Here is a 22,175-nt window from a genome sequence, read left to right on the forward strand (position 1 = left end):
TTATAACTATAAACTATATGTGTAGAGAGAGGTAAATATATGGATATGCACACACATTTTTTCTGAACTGATAAGTAGATCTCTATTTTCTAGTTCCCAGATGAAGAAAACTTTCCAAAAGGAGGTACTAGCTTTAATATTGAAGAGAATTTTCAAGTGACAGCTGAGTCTAATAAGGACTCAGTTGAAAATGATTGTAAGTAAATTATAAATGAAATGTAACATTAAGAAGTTATTTGACATTGAACAAACTATGTAAAGATCCATGCTTTTTTTTCCCCCCACAGCAATTTTAGATTTCCCTCCTAAAGGTTCAGAACATTTATATAATTATTTGGATTATAATTTTAAATCAACAGAGAGGACTTCGTGGGAAGCAAATAAGGTATAATGTAAACAAAGGTTTTTTTGTTGGTTTTGTTGCCTGCACCCTGCGGCTCATGGGATCTTCGTTCCCTGACCAGGGATTGAACCCAGACCCCAGCAGTGAAAGTGCTGAGTCCTAACCATTGGCCCACCAGGGAATTCCCCAAACAAAGTTTTAACAGTTGTGAGTAAAAAATGTTTGTGGTCTTATAAGAAATGACTCTACTAAAAACTAAAATGATAAAAATCTTAAGACTAGATGATTTTTTTTAACATGATCAAGAAAGTTTATGAACAACCAACCATGATTATTTTAGTAATGAAACAGCACAGTATAATTTTTGTTAGAATAAATAACAAAATGTGGATTACTGCTATCTTCTTTGTTATTCAGATGTTTTATTTTTTGCAATGTGACATGAAATGCGAGGCATACATAATTAGAAAGGAAAAAATAGAATTAGATGAATCAATTAAAAATGAGTGCTTCCCTGGTGGTGCAGTGGTTGAGAGTCTGCCTGCTGATTCAGGGGACATGGGTTCGTGCCCTGGTCCGGGAGGATTCCATGTGCCGCGAAGCGGCTGGGCCCATGAGCCATGGCTGCTGAGCCTGCGCGTCCGGAGCTCCGCAGCGGGAGAGGTCACAATAGTGAGAGGCCCGCGTACCACAAAAAAAAAAAAGAAAAAAAAAAAGAGAGGTTTAAAAATAATTTTGTAAAGGAGCTGAAGATAAGATAAACTTGAAAAGTTAATAGCTTTCTTAAACCAAGTAGAAAATATACCAGAAAAAGAGTCCCAAGAGTAGTAACAAATGATATGCAATGAAGTGCCTAGGCATGATCTTAATTGGAAATGTGTGGAACATGTGTGAAATGAGCAATGAAATTTTACTGTGAAATATAAAATTTATGAATAAATAGGAACTCAGCAGTGTTTACTGAATGCCTTCTATAGGTCAGGAACTTGTAAGACTTGGATATAGAGTGTTGGACAAAACAGGAATGATCTCTGATTTTAAAGGCCAGCAGGGGAGAGAGATGTTACTCAAGAGAACAAACAAACTGAGATAACTGCTATACAGAAAAGTTGTGAAGATACTCTGAAATTATAGGGGAATCTACTTTACAGATGATTAGGAAGGCTTCTCCAGCTGTGGCAGCAGTAGGGGGAAGAACATACCACGTACAGAAACAGCAAGTGTAAATACCCTGCGATTGAAAAGAGTTGGGTGGGTTCAAGAATGTGAAAGGAGATCAAAGTAGCTGGATTGTGGAAAGTGACAGGGAAAGTGGTAATTAAATGAAATTGGGAAAGGGAGCAGGACCAGACATACAAAGCCTTGCAGGTCAGGTTAAGAACTTTGATATTGCTCTGTGTTCCCTGGGGAAATCACTGAAGGGTTTTCAGCAGAACACCCATTACATTTACATTTTTAAGAGATCTTGCTGGCTGCTGGGTGGAAGATGCATGTGATGGGCACTGTGGTGGAAGCCAGGGAACCAGTCAAGAGGAGCCGTAGACGATAGTGACTTGAAGTAGAGATTGTGGCAGTGAAAGTGTAGAGCAGTTGATAAAGAGATTTAAGATAAATTTTTGAGTTAGAAGCATGGATGTTGCTGGATTGGATGTAGAGAGTAGGATGAAGGAAGGGCAGGAGAAAGACTCCTGGCTTTTTTGACTTAACAGCGTGGACTGAGGTGGGCTTTACTGAGTGGAGTAAGATGCAGGACTCTATTAGTTGGCTAGGGTTGCTGTAATAAAATACCACAGGATAAGTGGCTTAAACAACAGAAATTTATTTTGTAACAGTTCTGGAAGGTAGAAGTTCAAGATCAAGTTTCTGGTGAGAACTATTCCTGGCTTACAGATGGCTACTTTTCACTATGCCCTCTCACTATGTCCTCACATGTCCTTCCTTGGTATGTGCACATAGAGAGAGAGAGAGCAAGAGAGAGCACAGCGAGTGAGAACTCTCTTGTTATAAGGATGCTAATTCTGTCAGATTAGGGCATCACTCTCATGACCTCATTTAGCCTTTATTACCTCTTAAAGGCCCTGTCTCCAAATACAGTCACACTGGGGGACAGGGAAAGGAAGAAAGCAATAATAAAAGGTGTTGAGTCCTGCTGGGAACCCTCTAAGAGACCTATAAAACAAAACTTAGAATTGTCCTCCCAAAGAATGAGGAAAGTAAGGTATTTATGCACCAATTCCCACCCCTCTTTGGCTGAAGATTACTCCTGGGCATATTAACCACCTGGCATTTCTGGTCTGCCCTACCTGCTGTCCCAGCGCGCTCCCCCAGCCGCTGTCCTCAGGCAGAATGATGCAGATGCTAGAGGTAGGAAGCCTGGGACAGGTAGGGGAGCAATTCCCCAACTGTAGATGACCTCATAGATGGGCCAAGGAGACATGGCCAGGACAGCAGCAGCGTCTGCTACAGTGGTTAATGGTGGAAAGTTTAGGAAGTTTTCAGTGGGCTGTGCTTCCTGCCATGTGGAGGAATCTGGTCTACAGGGAAAGAGAGAGAAGCAGACTTTCAGAGAAAGATACGGAGTTAGTGACAGCAGTGGAAGCCCTGATTCCAGCTGCCTGTGAGGCCCAAGCCCCAGTTTTGTCTGTTCAATTAGTATTAGATTTTTAGGGTGATTAATTTCTGGAAGCAGCAACAAAATTAAATACTGTTCTAAGGAGAATAACATAGAGAATAATATGACTGTTCAGATGTAGAATATATAAAAAAAGTCCTCCTAGACCTGAGGACCTAAGAGAAAGCTGTCCTTGGGTTTTCAGGAAGTTTTACCTTCACAGCTCCAAACATAAGATCTGATTAAGCCTGAGACCCTTAGATGGAAACTGATCTTCACAACCAAATCCCCATAACCCAGATCAATCCAAATCAGAATCTGACCCATTTCAAGTAAATCCAACAGGTTTTATGTTCTGTATTTCACTTTCTATTATTCTTGTTTATTTTAGTGAGTTTATTCTGTCCTGCCCCTTTTGGAGGAAGCTTTGCCCCACTATAGCTCTACACAATGTGCTTGAAAGCATTATTTTTACAATAGTTATTAGAATTCATTCAAACTATAGGGAAAAAGATTTTGATCTGTAGTTTTGTCTCTTCTTTCTGGATAGGTGACGTCACCAGAACAAAAGATCTCCACATTAAGCCCTGTTTCTACTTTTCCTTTGAACTCAAGAGATGAAGACTTCATACTGGAATTCTCTGAGGAGTCCCTGAAAGCAAGAACTTTACCTGGTGATTTTCACTTTCTCAACTTAGACAGTTGCTACCATATGGCTCTAATCTGTCTGTCCATGTAAAGTGAAGTTTTTTATTTGAGAGATTGTTACTAAACTAAAAATAATCTTGAAACAAGATTCAATGTCTTACGCCCTCAAACCTTCCCACACCCTCTCTCCCTTTTGACTTTTTCTATTGGAGACGGCTCTTATTTTCAAATACAATACTCCCTTCCAGCTTTCTAGTTCCTTCTTATTTCTTCTCTCATCTTCTCATCACAGACCTCTAAAAGTGTCTTCTACCATTGCCAACACTTCTCACAGCTGTAACTCCAGAGCCCGGCCCCTCTATAGCCCCTTTGCCTCTCAGGGAAAGGATTCATTGTGAATGTCTGGTCATGGTTGACCTTAGCATAACCTCTTAGTTCCCCTCTTTTGCTTTGGGATCCTGGCAGTATCAGGGAACTCTTCAGTTGCTGCTACCTCAATTGCATTCTCAGGCCTCTGTTTTCATACATTTTGACTCTTCCCTGTGAGTAATTTCCTGCTTCTTGATAAGTATAATACATTCTGTAGGATCCCTTTCGCTAACTTTTCTTTTTCTCTCTCTTTTCTTGTAATCTCGTCAATGTATCTTCCCTTGATTCTGAAGTTATATTGGGTGAGGGGTGAAGTTGTAGATAATTTTTTGGTTATGGGTGGATGATATAAAAATAAAAACTAATGTGTCTGGGTAGCTGGGTTGAAGAAGGTTTAGTAGGTGTGGTTGATAGAGGAAACAAGGTAGGAAAGAGTCAGTATGGGAGCTGTGGGTATCTAAAACAAGTGAGGTGACAATGGCCTATAGATGATTTACACAGTTATACCATGAATCTTTTACTATTTAATGAGGTTTTAACTTTTCTGTCAGTGTTGCTTGATCAGCTTGTTAGAATTACAAGGTAACAGTTTATAAAAAAATATCATTGACTGTTCTACTACCTTCCCAAGTGACCTCCAGAGTTTATTCCCAACAAAATAGAAACTCTATCAAGAAGGTACATTATTATAAAATAGGTAAACCATAGCATTTCAGAGAAAAACTTTAAGCTTATATAGTTCCCATGCAGTATTATTCATTATTTATTCAACAAATATTACTGCTTTTTACATTTTCAGGAATATATCAATTACTAACGATGCTGACAGAAGGAATTATAAAACTCAGCCAAAATCTGCCATAACATGAGTTTACCAGAGTTGAACTCTTATCACATAACAATGTATCAAAATAAAGCTAAAAGTCTTCTTTACCCTGAAGGTCAACATATTAGTCTGTGAATGTAATAAATATATAAAGGAAGTTGCAACACATCGATAAATAAACCTTGAACTTCAGTCTCTGGAGAATATAAAGTTGAGAACAAAAAACTAGTTCTGGGTTCTTGTCTTAACTCTGCCAATTGGTAGTCATGTTACCTCTAGGCCTTGTTGCAATCTTATCTATAAAATGAGGATGATGAATCCCTTCTCGGCTGTAAAATACTTTGAAAACTTCAGTGTTATGTAAATATAATGTAGTAATTGGTGGGGCGCTGGTGAGTGGAAATCCTTAGCTAAGAGGGAAGAGAAAAAGAGAAGGATTTCAAGTTTATCAACCTTGGAAAAGTTTCTTTATTTTTTGGAGACTAAAACCATTAAAGTTTTTTAAAGGAAATGTGATATTTTTGTTTGTTTTGGTACAAGGCATGTTGGTACTTTTTGCTTTTCTGTATGGATACCCACTGTTTTCTAGAGATTGGGTGATGTCCGTAATACATTTTTATTTAACTAGCTTTTTTTTTCTTTAGTAATGAAAAAATCGAGTTCTCTGGAGGATAAGAACCTTCAAAGGCTTTCATTAGTAAGTGGAACCCGAGTTCCACTTATTACTTTGCCACCTGCCAGTGGGCCACCTGATGTAGATTCCTGTTCATATGTGATCGACTGTGACAGGCAAGGGTCTTCTGGTTCTCCAATATTCAACTTTTGTGAAGAGTCAGAAGTTCCTTCTTTTAGCTTTGGGTCAGAGGACCAGAGCGAAACTTCTATCTCTAAAGAATCTAAGGAAGTGACTCCAAGGGACGTTTCACTTTTTGATGATATATCTACTCAAAGCAAGTGGCTGAAATATCAAAACATACTCCAGTGCAACTTGACTACTCCAGACAGAGTTGATCAGAAAGTAACAGATGGCTTCTTTGCTGAGGCTATTTCTGGGATGCATTTTAGTGACACGGGTGAAGGACAGAGTGGTGCTGTGAATGAAAGTTCTGTAGACTCTGTGCATTTGCAAATCATGAAACACATGCTTCAGCAACAGCAGCAGGATTTTAGCAGTCAAGATTTGGTTTCCAGAAAGAAAGCGTTTTCTTTGAATTTAAAGCAGACTTCTAAGACTGAGGAAATTCAAAATGTGTTAAGAGAGTATGCCTGCTACAACTGCAGTGTAACAGGAGATTTTCAGGTGAGGAAATGTACCCGTGTTTTGCATCTTTTTTCCAGTAGTTATTATCTGAATTTCAACAAAAGAATTACCAAAATCATGTAGGTGCAATGATTTTAATCTCGGAGCCAATGGCTTTGTTTTTTTTTTAGAGTTTTCCAAAACTCTTGCTACACTCACATTTTCTTTGACTTAAGATCTTTCCTAGAGTTTGTGGACGTTAAATGAAATTATATATTTGAAAGTATCTGGTGCAGTATCTGGCACGTAATAGATACTTAATAAATTATAGCTCTGTTTCTACCATCACTTCCACTACTACTGTTACTATGATTTTCATTTTTCACTCTCAGCTCAGTTTTGCTGATCAGATCATTATTAGGGTAAAGATACATCTTATTATACATTGGTTACGAACAATTCTTACTATAGTTGTAACCAGAAATAGAGATACATAATGATTCACTCACATCAGTTAAGTTTTTCCTAGCAAAAATATTTAAAAACTTATTAAGGGGCAGACAAGAAAAGTTAGTCTTATTTATCATTAAAAGTGCCATGGCATAGCCTTTCTTGCTATACTTAGTTTCTCATTTAAAATTAGAAAATGGTTTTCATGGATTCTGGAAGTCAAAAGAAAAATTTGTTTATTTCCTTTAACATATCTATGGAATTTGCTTATTAGTAAACAGTATTTTTCTGGAGTTGTTATAATAACTTGAATTATTCCATTTCAGGAGATAAATGACTCCGAGCTATGCTTCCCAAGTAGGCAGAAAATAAAATCTGCATATCTTCCCCAAAGGCAAATTCACATACCAGCTGTTTTTCAGTCTCCTGCTCATTATAAGCAAATTTTTACATCTTGTCTCATAGGTATGACTGTTATCTTTTTATTTTATTATGATTGATTGCTGCTTAATGTAAATAGTTTAGCTGTAAGAAAGTATATCTTTTATGAATTTTTACATTAAATTGTCTACTTGAGATTTGTTATTTTCTATATATTTAATCCAGTTTTTGACAGCAAGTTGTATTTTAATTTCAGATCAAAGTTGAGTTTTGAGTGGGAAATGACAGCATTATCTTTTTCAAGGTGTAGTTTAAAAATTTTTTTTAACTGGAAGTGTTACAGATGGTTTTGTTAAGTAGGAAATTTTAAGTATGGTGCATAGTTTGTTTTGTTCAAGAGTAAAACTGGACTTTTAAAAAATGGATGTTAGTATTAGCTTATAGTTTACTGTCAAAAGGCTATTTTCAAATTTAGCTAATACATATCTGATACAAATGTGAAATTATTTTGTATTTAATTTTCATCTGTACCTATGTATTTTTTAAAATTATCTTGAAAAATTTTTTTGTAGAACATTTAAATATATTGCTGTTTGGGTTGGCACAAAGGTTGCACAGAGCTCTTTCAAAAGTTGACATATCGTTTTACACATCATCAAACAGAGACAAACTGAAAAATGTAGAAAATAATGTGCCATCCTGCCATCATCATCAGCCTGCAAAACTTGTCATGGTTAAAAAGGAAGGTCCAAATAAGGTATTGTTCCCTCTTGCCCTCCTTTTATGAGACAAGTAAGTCTCATAAAAGGCTTAGGTACCTATTGCTTTACAACAAGCTTAAAGAGTAAGTCTTGACTGGGAGCCTTCTGCTTGAGACATTAGTAACTAACATATAGTAAACTCTCAATACATTTTTCCTGAAAGATGATTTGCATTCGACGATACAAAAATATGAGTTAAAATCAACCTTCAAGTTGCTTAGGAACTTGTTGCACAGTAGTGGATGGAGAGAGATATATAAAAGGAAATTTTATATAATACCGTAATTGATAAAGTAGGAGGGATATGCCCAAATTACAGTGAGAGCACTGAGAAGGGAATATGTCCCAACCTGAGGGCTTAGAGAATGCAGAGATGAGCCTGAAGGAAGTAAAGGTTAAAGCTGGTCTACTATGTGATCCCTAGTATGAGTAACGTAACTGATAAGGCCAGGGGAATAGAAAAGCATATTGATTTAATTTATACTGCTGATAACATTATTATGGAAGAAGTTAAGTTAGTAAAATGTTTGTAATATTGACCGATGGTTTGTACTCATAAGACTGTGCTTTCACTCATAATAATACAACTTTTCCTCCATTGCTTGCATATTCCACTTCATCATTAGTTGAGTATGTAAATTTGGTTTTAAATTTAGTTTTCAAAAGCAAGAATTCATAAAAATATTATAACCATAGAATAAAATATTATAGAGCCACTAAAAGTGTTTTTTTTTTTTTTCTTTTTAAGATTATTTGATGACATGGTTGTCATGCTCATAGTATGTTGTTGGGTATAAGAGTTAGGTTATAGACTAGAAAATGTGTTGTTATCTGAGTTTTATTAAAACAATATACATGTGTGTATCTTTGTGTGTGTGTGTGCATGCTTGCACTTACGTGAGAAAAAAGTCTGGAAAGAAATGCACGAGGGGCTTCCCTGGTGGCACAGTGGTTGGGAGTCCGCCTGCCAATGCAGGGGACGCGGGTTCGAGCCCTGGTCCGGGAGGATTCCCACATGCCGCGGAGCAGCTAGGCCTGTGCGCCACAACTGCTGAGCCTGCGCTCCAGAGCCCGCGAGCCACAACTCCTGAAGCCCGGGCGCCTAGAGCCGGTGCTCTGCAACAAGAGAGGCCACGGCAATGAGGGGCCCGCACACTGCAGCGAAGAGTAGCCCCCACTCACCGCAGCTGGAGAGTCCGCGCACAGCGACAGAGACCCAATGCAGCCAAAACTAAATAAATTTTTTTAAAAAAGAGTAAATGTTAAAAAAAAAAAAAAAGAAATGCACAAGATGTTCCCTATAGTTGTTTTGGGGCAGCTTTCAGGTTTTCTATAGTGAACATGTTAAGTCAGAGATCAATAAATATTATTTGTCAAATAAGATTGAGTTTTCAGAATAGTGTAATTTTTGATAAAAAGTAATAAATGAAAAGTAGGTGGTTTTAAGTTTTAATTTATTGTTTAAATTAATAAAAAGATTAAGTTGTATAGTGGCTAATTTATTGGAGTACATTAATGCCAAGCAGTCTTTATAAAAGTCTTGACAAACATAGTACAAAAACAGTAAAAAAAAAATAAAAAATAAAAACATTATTTTTCTCACTAAAGTTTCAATATCTTTTTCCCCTTAGGGTCGTCTCTTTTATACCTGCGATGGACCCAGAGCTGACCGATGTAAATTTTTCAAGTGGCTTGAAGAAGTGACCCCAGGATATTTAACACAGGAAAAATCTCTACCTAGCATGGTTTTAAATGATATAAAAAGTATTGGCTTGTACTTAAGAAGTCAAAAGATACCTCTCTATGAGGAATGCCAGCTTTTGGTGAGGTATGTTTTATGGTGCCAAGTAATTGCCTCTAATTATATCAGAAAATAGTAACCTCGCAGAATTATGATCAGTTTTCAAAGAGATTGAGATAGGAAGAATGTCTAAAAGATAGAGTACCTCATTTTTTATGACTATAAAATGGCAATAATTCCCTAAAGCTATTTTTGGCCCCCTCTAAACATTGAGCAGTGTCAGCAATATCAGGATTACTGGCAGGAATGCCATTTTTCTAAGCATTTTTACATATAATCATAATTCTAAGGGAAACCCTATCAAAAAAATCACAAGAATAATTTTTATCAGCACAGGATAATACATATTGGTCATTCACAAGCCTGAACTACATAGTTTATAGGATGATAGAATGCTACTTTTTGGAAACATGTCTTACAAAAGTTGGATTACCCAAAAAGTAAATATAATGAGCATTTGCATGGTAATTTAATAATAACAGCATTTATTGGGAGTTTGTACATGCCAGGCACTCTTCTAAGCACTTTGCATGTATTATTTCATTTAATCATCATAATTTATAAGAAATGGTAATATGATAATTTATTATTCCACTTTTACAGTTATAGAAACTGAAGTACCCTGTCTTTTAGATACTATTCCTATCTCAATCTCTTTTAAAACTAATGATGTTTCTGTGAGGCTTGCTATTTTCTTCCTTTGACACAATGTATTTTTATTGTGTATATATGTATGAAAGTATATAAACATACACATCCCTGGTTCTTGCCTCTTCATACTGTATTTTAAAGATTTTTTAAAAAAAGTTGTACCTTCAAACTTCCAGTTATAAAATAAATAAGTCCTGCAGATGTAATGTATAGCATGGTGACTATAGTTAATATTACTTTACTGTATATTTGAAAAGTGGTGAGAGAGTAAGAGCTCATTACAAGAAAAAATTTTATACACGCAATGAGTTCTTCAGTGCTTTTTTAAAAAATTCAATTTATTTAAAAATAAAAACTTCATCCATTTTCTTCACAAGAAAAAACTTTGTGTGGCAATAGATGTTAACCAGACTTATGCTGATAATTTCACAGTATATACATATATCAAATCATTATGTTGTACACCTGAAACTAATATAATGTTATATGTCAGTTATATCTCAAAAAAAAAATCATACCTTAATATTCAAATTCACTTTTGTCTTTTACTCATTTTGCAGAAAAGGGTTTGATTTTCAAAGAAAACAGTATGGTAAACTAAAGAAGTTTACTACTGTAGATCCTGAATTTTATAATGAACCTAAGAGCAAACTTTATCTTAAGCTGAGTCGGAAGGAAAGTTCTTCGACTTACAGCAAAGGTAAGTTGATCTGATTATGTTGTGGCTGCGTCTAGCCTTGTATCTCAGTTACATACAGCCCTGTAAATTCTTTATATTAAAGAGATTTTTAAGAGTACAGTTTCATAGTACATATTGTGAATTATTGTACAATAAATTAGACCATTTCTAAAAAGCATATTTTATTTTATTCCCCCACCCCTAAAAAGCATATTTTAAATTTTAGTTTTTTTAAAAGCTTTATTATAGGCTACCAAAAACTGTTTAATTTTGGTTAAAGAGTCACACCAAGCTCTTGGCATCATAAGTATACTGAATGAACTGTATCCTGAACCTAATATAAAAAATAAGCTGAAAATGTAATGAGTTTATTGATACTTCTGTCATTGCTGCACAATATGACAACCTTGGACCCCAAATTTTGTATATTTGGAAATAAAATCCTTAAAAATTTTTTTCTTTTTTTGGCTGCATTTGGTCTTTGTTGCTGCACACGGGCTTTCTCTAGTTGCAGTGAGCGGGGGCTAGTCTTCATTGCAGTGCGCGGGCTTCTCATTGCGGTGGCTTCTCTTGTTGCAGAGCACGGGCTCTAGGTGCGCAGGCTCCAGTAGTTGTGGTGCTCGGGCTTAGTTGCTCTGCAGCATGTGGGATCTTCCTGAACCGGGGCTCGAACCCTTGTCCCCTGCCTTGGCAGGCAGATTCTTAACCACCACGCCACCAGGGAAGTCCCTAAGTTGGGTTAATTTTTATCTTTGGTTTCATGACCTACGCTTGTCATTGATCCTAACCTAGCTTGCTTTTGTTATTTGATTAGTTATTTTAAATGATATAAGAAACTTTGAATCAACAAAGCAAAGCTAAATCTAGTACCTTATAGCTACCTACATTTTTTAAAAAATACATTTATTTATTTATTTATGGCTGCATTGGGTCTTAGTTGCAGTGCACGGGCTTCTCATTGCGGTGGCTTCTCTTGTTGTGGAGCACAGGCTCTAGGCGCATGGGCTTAGTAGTTGTGGCAAACAGGCTTAAGTTGCTCCGCAGCATATGGGATCTTCCTGGACCAGGGCTTGAACCTGTGTCCCCTGCATTGGCAGGTGGATTCTTAACCACTGTGCCACCAGGTAAGGCCGGAATGTAGTTTTCTTTAAACAACAAGTTTTTTCCTTCATACTCATAATGGGTCAAATAATATGTGACTAAGTTATATAATTATAATAGCAAATACAACTAGTATAAATAAGTTTTAGAACAAATGCAGTTGACTCTTTGTAAACTCCACTGATGGTAGAAATAGTGCATAGATATTCTGGAAAGCAGCCTACTAGCTATGAGTGCTCAGTGTACTATGGAGAAGAAAGGAGAACGTTAATTAATCTGGAACATATGTTAAGTGGAAGTCTGTTAAGAGAACTTGTATTCTATCCATGGATTGCCAACTTTATTTGAGCATAGAAACCTTTACATGGTGGAGCATCTTTTTAGACTAATATTCTACCTTGGGAAAATCAAATGTAGCTATAAGAGAAAAATGAGTTAGATGTTATCTTTGCTTTATTTACATTTTTTTAAAATTATAAAGTAACTTTAAAAACATTAAACTAATTGAGTTAAAAACATGGGAATGAAATGTTATGTGTTTGGGTCTCTGAGTGGAATCTTGTTGGTGATAATAACCAAGTTTGTTTTTTTGAGAAATAATGTAGGACTAAGCATCAAAGAAATCCAAGGTAGCTTTGGATGGAGCATAGTTCTGAATCCTTTAAAAGTGTTTGTCTTTTCAGATGATCTTTGGGTGGTTTCAAAAACCCTAGACTTTGAATTGGATACTTTTATTGCATGTAGTACTTTCTTTGGTCCATCATCTATCAATGAGGTAGAGCTACTACCTTTGAAAGGTTATTTCCCTTCGAATTGGCCCACTAACAGTAAGTATTATTATGCCCATATTAATTTGTATTAAAAAAGAATGAAAGACATGTGATGACTGTGAGCAAGAATGCTAACTTTGTGTGGGATTGTTTGATTAAAGCCAACAAAAAGCATCCACCTCTACTACCTATTATTGTGTACAGTATTCTTGAAATGTGTATGAAAGTTGAATATCTAAATATTTCTGCAGCTCAAGTCCTAGAGGGCTAACAATATAATAAAATCTTGACCCCTCACTTAAGTATTTTGTTAAAGTTGAATTTTACATGGTATATACCCGATTTCTAAAAATATAAATATTAAACATATAAATAAGAATTTTCTTAAATAATTTCTTATATCAAGTTCCAGTTCTTGATTTATTTAATCCTCTTGGTTTATTATTCTAGTAGTATACATTTAGTAAACAAATCATTTATTTTTACATTGAGAAGGTCTTGTAGATTTTGCAAGAGATTTCGCGAGCAGTTGAGCAGGAGGGTATGATTTTCATTTGAGGCTATTTTATCATCTGCCTTGAGAAATTCTTAATAAGACAGTAGGCTCTGAGCCTTACTTTTCTTTTAATAAAGGAAGCTTTAGTAAGCTGAATCCCTATCCAGTTCTATGAATCTGTATACTTCTCTATACATTTTGATCTCTGGAGTAATTTCTGATGGTCGAATTTGGTCCATATCTAATTAAGACACAGCATTTAATGACCCATTTCAAATATTTCATAGACATTTTTAACTTGATTTTTTTTCTTTTAGAACTGAATAAACCTAGTCAACCAGCTTGAGTTCAATAAGAGCCTAATTAAGTGAACATTTGTCATTTTTTGAATGCATATTTTCATATTTGTTGCAGTTGTTTCCTCACCAATAAAAGCATTCTAATTTTCTGCTTTCCATATATTCCTATAAAATAATTGAGGAAGAAATGCAAGAAAATGTTAACAAATTCCATAAACACTACTGTACAATGTATGCTGATCAAATCGAACTGGCTGTTAAGCAGTGTCACCACACCCTAACTCAAAACAGTTATTCTTATTCATTAACTGACATATGGAAGTCCAAATTTGATGTTAAGTTATGCAATTTATTAAGTATGAATGAGCATGTAGTATAGTAGTTTAATGGATAAAAGGACCTCTGCATGTACTTAAGTGTTTATTTTATGTTGTGTGATTAATTCAGTAGCTGAACTCTGAGTTATGTGTACATTTAATAGAGTTTTTTTAATGGTTCATTTCATTTACATTAATGTTAATTTTCTGCATTCTGTCTACAGCAGTGGTCCATGCATTATTGGTTTGTAATGCTAGCACAGAGCTGACCACTTTGAAAAATATTCAGGACAACTTTAATCCAGCTACTCTACCTCTAACACAGTACCTGTTAACAATGTAAGTCATTGTTTACCTTTGGGTCATTGGTATTAAAAAATGATGACTAATTGTAAATATGAAAATGTAATAAAAGTACATTACATAAATTTTTGCCAACAAAGTGTTAATTTTCTTTCAGTGATTATGAAGTTACTGTTTGTCAGTGGTTCAAAAGAGAAAGGGGAATACACATCATTTCCCAACAATCCACCCATTCATCTATCTGTTTATTTATTTATTGTGGTAGAGTCTAGTAAGGGTTACTGCAAATCTTTTTCCTTTGTCAAGGAATAATTTCCTAAGGATCTTTTGAGTGTTTTTATTTATTTATTTATCTGTACTTTTATGCTACAAATTATTTAACATTTAAAACATTTAAAATTATGTAACATTTTACAGCTTGAATCCAGTATATATATTGATACTAATTTTATTCTTGACATAACCTATATCTCATTTTTAATTTCTCAAGCACCGTGCCCCTTTTTTAAAAATTGGGAGCGACATTATATTGAATTCACTAAAATGATAGAAAAAGTCTAGTTTCTAATTTGTAATATTATGATCTAACTTGTGGTATTTCATTTTTTTCACCATAATAAAGTCCTAGGTAAGAAAAATAAATATCCTTATCCATTATGTCATTTATCTATTTTGAAAGGAATGTATTTTTTTTTAATTTATTTATTTGTTTTATTTTTGGCTGCTTTGGGTCTTCATTGCTGTGCGTGGGCTTTCTCTAGTTGCATGAGCGGGGGCTACTCTTTGTTGCGGTGTGTGGCCATCTCATCGCAGTGGCTTCTCTTGTTGCAGAGCATGGGCTCTAGGCACGCGGGCTTCAGTGGTTGTGGCTCACGGGCTCAGTGGTTGTGGCTCGCGGGCTCTAGAGCGCAGGCTTAGTAGTTGTGGCGCACGGGCTTAGTTGCTCCGCGGCATGTGGGATCTTCCCAGACCAGGGCTCGAACCCTTGTCCCCTGCATTGGCAGGTGGATTCTTAACCACTGCGCCACCAGCAAAGCCCAGGAATTCAGTCTTAATAGAAATAAAACCAGTTTATTGCAGTTTTACCTTAAACAGAGGCTATGTTAATTACCTAAGTCGGTTTTGTTTAATAGAACATGGGCTTTAAGTCGGTATATGACTTATTAGCTGTGTGCTTTGGGGGAAAAATGTTAATATTTCTGTACCTCTATTTGGGATAATTAACTACTTAGTACTGTTGTGAAGATTGCATCAAGTAACATGTAAAATGCTTAGTATAATGCCAGCACATAGTAGGTTTTCAACAAATGTTAGTTCTCTTCCATCCTCCTCCAAATTGGGGTATATGTTTATTTGTGTCTCCAAAAAAATGTTCGCTGTGATGCTTATAAAGTGAAGGCTAAGTTATGACTAGGTCTACTCACCTATTTCAAAAGCCTCTCATTTAAAAAAAATTTCATTTGCTTAGGTCTTCATCAACTACAATGAGCAACAAAAGAGTCAATAAGAGAAAATTTATCCCACCAGCCTCCTCGAATATCAGCACAAAATTTGAACTACTCAGTATAGGAGCAACGTTGCAGTTAGCTAGTGAGTTAATTCAGGCGCACAAGTTAAACAAGGATCAAGCTACAGCTCTAATTCAGATAGCTCAAATGATGGCATCACGTGAAAGTGGTGAAAAAGTGAAGGAACTGGGAATTCATACCCTCCCTATCACGATCATACATGGTAAGAAGCAAGAAAAGAAAACGGTTCTAGTAAATACATTGTCATATAAGCTTTTGTAACTCAATCAGCTCGCTTGTAATTTCCTAGTCAGACAAGATTCCAGAATAACTCTACATTTTTCAAATCTGGACCCATTTTAGTAAACTATTAGATGAGAGCAGAACTGACCACCCTAAAAGGGAGAATAGGCAGCATATCTGATGAATGGGTAGCATTATACTCTCATTATCAAAGTATCCAGATTTGATCTAGACATCTACGTGTTGCTCTCTATTAATTAATTCCTAGTCAGCTCACCCTTCATCCTTCATAGTAGCTATTCCAAACCTTCATCCTTCCCATAATACCATCCTTGCCCCTGCCCCACTCTCTCTCTCTGAAATTGATTTTGCTTCTAAAATAAGAAATGGAGGTCATAACAGAAACTCCTTTCAATGTCCTGCCTTCCTTTTCCAACTTACCTAAGTATGGACCTATTCTTACTCTTCTGGTTCTGTCTCAGTGAAGGAGCTTTACTGTCTCCTCTTCAGAGCTACTACTTTTATCTGGAATCTGTTCCCTCTTTAACTCATTTCCTCTCACAGACCTTTTCCCTGAAGCTGATCCTACTTTTCGTCCTATTTTGAGGATTTGCTTCACATCCACTCTGTTGACCAAGCTAGACACTTGGGAGTCATCCTAGATTATTTTTCTCCCTAGATTAAATGACTTTCTCTTAACACTCCTCCATCTCGCTGTTTCTCTCCCCTCATCAGATCAGTCACTGAGATGTCCCTTCTTGTTTGTACCCACTTTTCATATTGATTCTCTCCTCGCCAGCTCATTTGCACCTCCTCAATCCAAGCCTTCATCATGCCTCCGTATAGCCTAGTTGGTGAGACTACCCTGTAAAATGGGGTTTGATAATAGCATCTGTCTCATAGGTTTGGAGGATTAAATGAGTTAACATAAATAAAGGGCTTAGAGTGGTGTCTGGCACATGGGAGGCACTTAGTAAAGTTGACATGTATTATTGTTATGATCACCTCACACAGCTTTCTAATTGACCTACCTTTAGTTTTACCCTTTTTCATATTTTCCCTCAAGTAGTTTTTCTAAAAAAAAAATGTGATTTAGTTCCACTACTTAAAATCCTTCATTGATTTCCCCTGGTCTTTAAGATAAAATTCAAACTTTTAGCCATAGCAAGCAGAACTCTTGTGATTTGTCAGACAGCCTTGCCTACCTTGCCTACCTTGTCAGACAGCCTCATCTCTTGCCTATTTGCTATAGGCTGTATGGAAATACTTGTCAGCTGTGTGCTTTGTCATGCCTCTGCCTAGAATGACCCTCTCTTTAACAGGATATCTTATCCTGGAAGATTTAGTTCTGTTACTCTTTTTATTTTTAGGAAGCATTCCCAACTCCACCAAAGCAAAGAGAGATGTTCTTTCTCTGATACCAACAATGTTACTTACCATATTGTTTTATCATTGTTCTTTGCTTGTCTATCTTCCTAAGTAGACTATGGTCTCATTAAATATGGAGGTCTTTTGAATAATTATCTATGTATTTATCCCTTGTCCTAATTAAGCACATAGTGAGCACTCAGTTAATATTTTTCAATAAATTACTTAAATGAAGGAGAGAGGGAGATGGATGAAATATTTCTTGTGCTTTTCAGAAATTTATTTATGATATTGCCTTTATTTTTTTCCCTTTCAAAATAATTAGGTGTTTTTGGAGCAGGAAAGAGTTATTTGCTGGCAGTGGTGATTTTGTTTTTTGTGCAGCTATTTGAAAAGAGTGAAGCTCTTACCGTTGGAAATGCAAGACCATGGAAAGTTTTGATTTCTTCTTCTACTAATGTAGCTGTTGACAGAGTACTTCTTGGGTAGGTATCACAGGTATATTTCAGTACCTAATGTTTTAGGTTATTGTTGAGAGAGGTAGATCACCATAGGCCCTGAGTGTCCATGCACATTTTTCCTGGGTATGCCAGACATGCAAGGCCTTTATCTCTGACTCAAGAACCAGCATCCATGAAACAGTAACAGGCTAACTTATTAGTTGCTCATGTAAAAATTTGAGTCCAGCCCAGAACGTGTATTGTTGGGGGAGGAATCTACCGTGCGAGGCCCTGACCACTCTTACTCAGCACATTTCGTAGGGTTGTGTCTGCAGTGAGCAACCTTGACTGATGAGGTAGTATCTCCCTCCCAGACAAAGAGCAGGGTTACTTACTGCTTGTTATAAAAATAGTGGATTCCCAAGCTCAGTGTTCCTTTCCTACAACTCAATCCACTGCAGTGCAGGCATCCATTTGGATTCTCTGTGTCTCCTCATAGGACAAGGGGACCAAGGGAAACCACAGAAGATATGTTGGTGCTTATGCTGCTTCCTGTGCCATAAGTAAAAGTCCTTTGTCTCTGACCCAGGAGCTTTGGGTTGTTACCTTGGAAGTAGGCTAAAATTGCAAAACCAAGTCATGGGTTATTCTCTTATCCACCTGCCTATATGAACAAATAATAGTAAAATAGCTGAACGGTTTGATTAAATTATGTTTTTGGTTTCAATAAGAGGGATCTTACCTTTAGTTTTACCTTTATCCCATCCCTGTACCAAAATTGTCAGGTTTTGTATTTGATTTTATCCTACTTACAGACTAATAAGTTAGCCTGTTGCTGTTTCATGGAAGGCAATAGCACAATCTGTTTTACAGGTGTAAAATTTTTGTGTAAATTTTATTAAAAATTGGGACTTCCTTGGTGGTCCAGTGGTTAAGACTTGGTGCTTCCACTGCATGGGGCGGGTTTGATCCCTGGTTGGGGAACTAAGATTCTTCATGCCGCAGTGTGGCCAAAAAATTAAAGCAAAGAAAGTATTACGTAATGTTTTACCATTATTCCAATGTTTAATGATCTGAATTTCACACAAATGATAAAGTTTGATTAGGAGAAATAATCCGTTATTTTTAAGTGTAGACTTTTTAAAAATTAACTTTTATAATTATATAAGTTAATGCTTATGGCAGAAAATATGCAAGACAGTACAGATAATATTTTATTATATTTCTTTACAGACTTTTAATACATATACACACACTCATTTTGTTTTCCAAACTTAGGATTCAACAGTATATATTGTTTTGGGTCCTGCTGGTTTTTTTTTTTTTTTTTTTTTTTTGCAGTACGCGGGCCTCTCACTGTTGTGGCCTCTCCTGTTGCGGAGCACAGGCTCCGGACACGCAGGCTCAGTGGTTATAGCTCACGGGCCCAGATGCTCCGCGGCATGTGGGATCTTCCCGGACCGGGGCACGAACCTGTGTCCCCTGCATCGGCAGGCGGACTCTCAACCACTGCGCCACCATGGAAGCCCTGTCCTGCTTTTTTTTACTCATTGATTATTTCTCTATGGTATTAAAGCTTAGAAACCAAAATTTTTCATAGCTCTATTAAATGCAATGATTTTCTTATACAATAAGCAATTTTTGATCAGTAAGTTCTTACCAGATTTTTGCCATTATAAATAATATTGCAACCAAGTTCCTTAAACATAAATCTTGGTATCCATTTCTTATTCTTTCCTGAAGAAAACGTCCTAGGCCTAGAATAAAAGATATGAACATTTTTAAGCTTCTTAATATACTTTGCAAGATTGCCCTCCAGGAAGGTTCTACCTGTGTGTACTCTTTCTTCTGAGTAATCGAAAACAGTGGCTGAGGACATTTTCTGATTCAAGATAATGACAAGTTACCTGGAGACTAAACAGCAAAGAACTTCAGATTGCTTAGCCTAAGATTAAAATTTAACTGTAGACTGTTAGAAAAGAAAAATCAAGAAGCTAGAAGAGTAAGTACTAACTACTGAAAAGTAACAGAAAACACATAGAAGAGATTCTTTAGGGCTTCCCTGGTGGCGCAGTGGTTGAGAGTCCACCTGCCGATGCAGGGGACACGGGTTCGTGCCCTGGTCCGGAAGGATCCCACGTGCCGCGGAGCGGCTGGGCCCGTGAGCCATGGCCACTGAGCCTGCGCGTCTGGAGCCTGTGCTCCGCAACGGGAGAGGCCACAACAGTGAGAAGCCTGCATACCGCAAAAAAAAAAAAAAAAAAAAAAAAAAAACTACAAAAAAACAAAGTTGCCCCTAAAGACATAATAATATGGAAAGCAATAGCTACCATATATTTAGCATCGAGATTTAGTAGGAAGAGTGTTAGCTTCTTAACATACCTTATCTTGTTTAATACTCATTACAGCTCTGCACAATATCTTATGTTAGAGATGAGGAACTGAAACTCAAGTCAGGTATTTTGCTGAGGCCACATAGCTAATAAGTAGACTCCCAACCACTGCGCCACCAGGGAAGCCCTGTTTTTTTGTAGTTTTTGTTTTTCTTTTTGGCCGCGTGGCTTTTGGGATCTTAGTTCCCTGACCAGGGATTGAACCTGGGCCACAGCAGTGAGCCAAGTCCTAATCACAGGACCACCAGGGAATTCCCAGGGCAATTTTACTTGTGATAAATTCTAACATAAATATTTTATGAACGTTTCATGAGCCCTCAACATAAGATGATACATATTTTTGGGCTTCCCTGGTGGTGCAGCGGTTAGGAATCCACCTACCAATACAGGGGATACAGGTTCGAGCCCTGGTCCAGGAAGATTCCACATGCTGTGGAGCAAATGGGCCCATGGGCCACAACTACTGAGCTGGTGTTCTGGATCCCGCGAGCCATAACTACTGAGCCCACATGCCACAACTGCTGAAGCCCGCACGCCTAGAGCCCGTGCTCTGCTATGGGCGAGGCCACCACAGTGAGAGGCCCGTGCACTGCGGCAAGGAGTGGCCACTGCTCGCCGCAGCTGAGGAGGGCCCGTGCGCAGCAATGAAGACCCAATGCAGCCAAAAATAAATAAATAAAGTTAAAATAAAAGAAAATAAAGGCATGCTTTTAAAAAAGAGATAATACATTTTTAAAAATTCTCTGAAACACATTTTATAAAAAAGTCTTTCAACTACATTATATTTACTTTGAGGTTAGCCATTTCACATTGAACTACATAATATAAAATATACTGTTATGCAAAGTTAATTTTAATAATGTAAATATTATGTGAAACTTTTAGATTCCATTTTCTAAATAATCAGAATCTATTTTACCCTGTTTTCTTTAAAGGCTTCTTAGTCTTGGATTTGAAAAGTTTGTCAGGGTTGGGAGTGTCAGGAAGATTGCCAAGCCAGTTTTACCTTACAGGTAAGAACGCTAAATTCCAAAAGTCACAGAATGTTCACAGAAGTATAATTTTATATAAGTCTTAACCTTAAATCTGGTTTCTGAAGAAGACTAGAGAAAGCTGTATCTTTTTCTTGGTGTTAATTTAGGAAATCTGTATTTTACTTTTTTGTGATGCTGTGAAAATGGAATCAAAGGGTATTCTTTTATGTAATTCTTTTTTAAGTTTGTATGCTGGCTCAGAAAATGAAAATGAACAATTAAAAGAACTACATGCACTCATAAAGGAAGACCTGACTCCTGTGGAAAGAGTCTATGTGAGGAAAAGTATTGAGCAGCATAAACTGGGGACCAATAAAACCTTGCTGAAGCAGGTGAGGGGAAACAGCTTCAGTTTGTCTGTTTATTTATTTAATTTATATATACGATTCAGATCCCTTTTATTCCTGTTGATAGGAGTATTATTCCTATTTATTTCCCTTAAATAAAACAAATGACTGTGATAGCTCAGATTCAACTGAAGTGTGCCTGTCTATCCAGTGCACGTTTTATTGCAAAGCGTTCTTCAAATTTGTGAACACATCCAACTCTCCATGACAGAGTCATCTTTTCTCTTTCTCCCTATATGTATATCTTTTTATAGGCTTAAGGGGAAAGTGAAGAGGTGGGAATAGATTCCTGGGAAGTTAAACGAAACTTGGCTTTTTTCTAGGAGAAACAGAGGAAGAGAAAGCCTGACACTAGGCAAAATATCCAAGTTCATTTTTATCTTTGGTGCTTTCTTAGAAACCAAACCAATCCTTTCAGGGTCTGTCTGAAATCTATCCTAAGAATCTAGGAGGCTCAGACACTTAATCCCAGATATTGGGAACCAACACTGGACACATAGGGTCTCCGGCTGCAACAAGTAGCATCATCTCCTTCATCAAGTTCTGATCCAGGCCAGTCTGGGTGTCAGCTGGGAGGAGAGAAAGAAGTCATTTAGTAGCTTTCTCCTGTGAAAGGAGAGCCTGGGGGGAAGAAAAGGGAGTGGAGGAAAAGAGGGTTGTTGGCTTGTTGGACAATATGGACATGGGTCCACTTTTTCTGCGAGAGATTTGCGACAGTCAACCTGTTTGGGACCCTGTTTTGGTCAGCTATTGCTGAAATCATGTTGCTTAACAAACAAAATCTCAATAATTTAAG

General features: G+C 36.8%; 1 protein-coding gene and 1 pseudogene across 3 annotated transcripts in view; one reads left to right on the top strand and one right to left on the bottom strand.

Moving 5' to 3' along the window:
- ZGRF1 (zinc finger GRF-type containing 1) overlaps window positions 1-22,175 on the top strand; it is a 67,630-nt gene that overhangs the window by 37,330 nt on the left and 8,125 nt on the right. For 2 of the 3 annotated variants that reach the window (XM_089911575.1, XM_089911576.1), the window contains 12 exons: window positions 3,505-3,655; window positions 5,442-6,097; window positions 6,814-6,952; window positions 7,441-7,625; window positions 9,261-9,457; window positions 10,642-10,781; window positions 12,545-12,688; window positions 13,968-14,082; window positions 15,515-15,777; window positions 17,491-17,650; window positions 20,934-21,011; window positions 21,217-21,364. In XM_089911575.1, coding sequence (XP_089767701.1) covers window positions 3,505-3,655; window positions 5,442-6,097; window positions 6,814-6,952; window positions 7,441-7,625; window positions 9,261-9,457; window positions 10,642-10,781; window positions 12,545-12,688; window positions 13,968-14,082; window positions 15,515-15,777; window positions 17,491-17,650; window positions 20,934-21,011; window positions 21,217-21,364 — 2,376 coding nt within the window. Of the gene's footprint in view, window positions 1-93; window positions 197-287; window positions 386-3,504; window positions 3,656-5,441; window positions 6,098-6,813; window positions 6,953-7,440; window positions 7,626-9,260; window positions 9,458-10,641; window positions 10,782-12,544; window positions 12,689-13,967; window positions 14,083-15,514; window positions 15,778-17,490; window positions 17,651-20,933; window positions 21,012-21,216; window positions 21,365-22,175 lie in introns of all 3 variants that reach the window. The other variant, XM_089911574.1, reaches the window with a different exon arrangement.
- LOC149749105 (periodic tryptophan protein 1 homolog pseudogene) overlaps window positions 1-22,175 on the bottom strand; it is a 36,252-nt pseudogene continuing 14,077 nt past the window's right edge.

Source organism: Delphinapterus leucas, chromosome 5 (genome assembly GCF_059928025.1).
Source record: "Delphinapterus leucas isolate spDelLeu-1000000601 "Yukka" chromosome 5, BTC_Dleu_Yukka2, whole genome shotgun sequence".
Taxonomy (NCBI): Eukaryota; Metazoa; Chordata; class Mammalia; order Artiodactyla; family Monodontidae; genus Delphinapterus; species Delphinapterus leucas.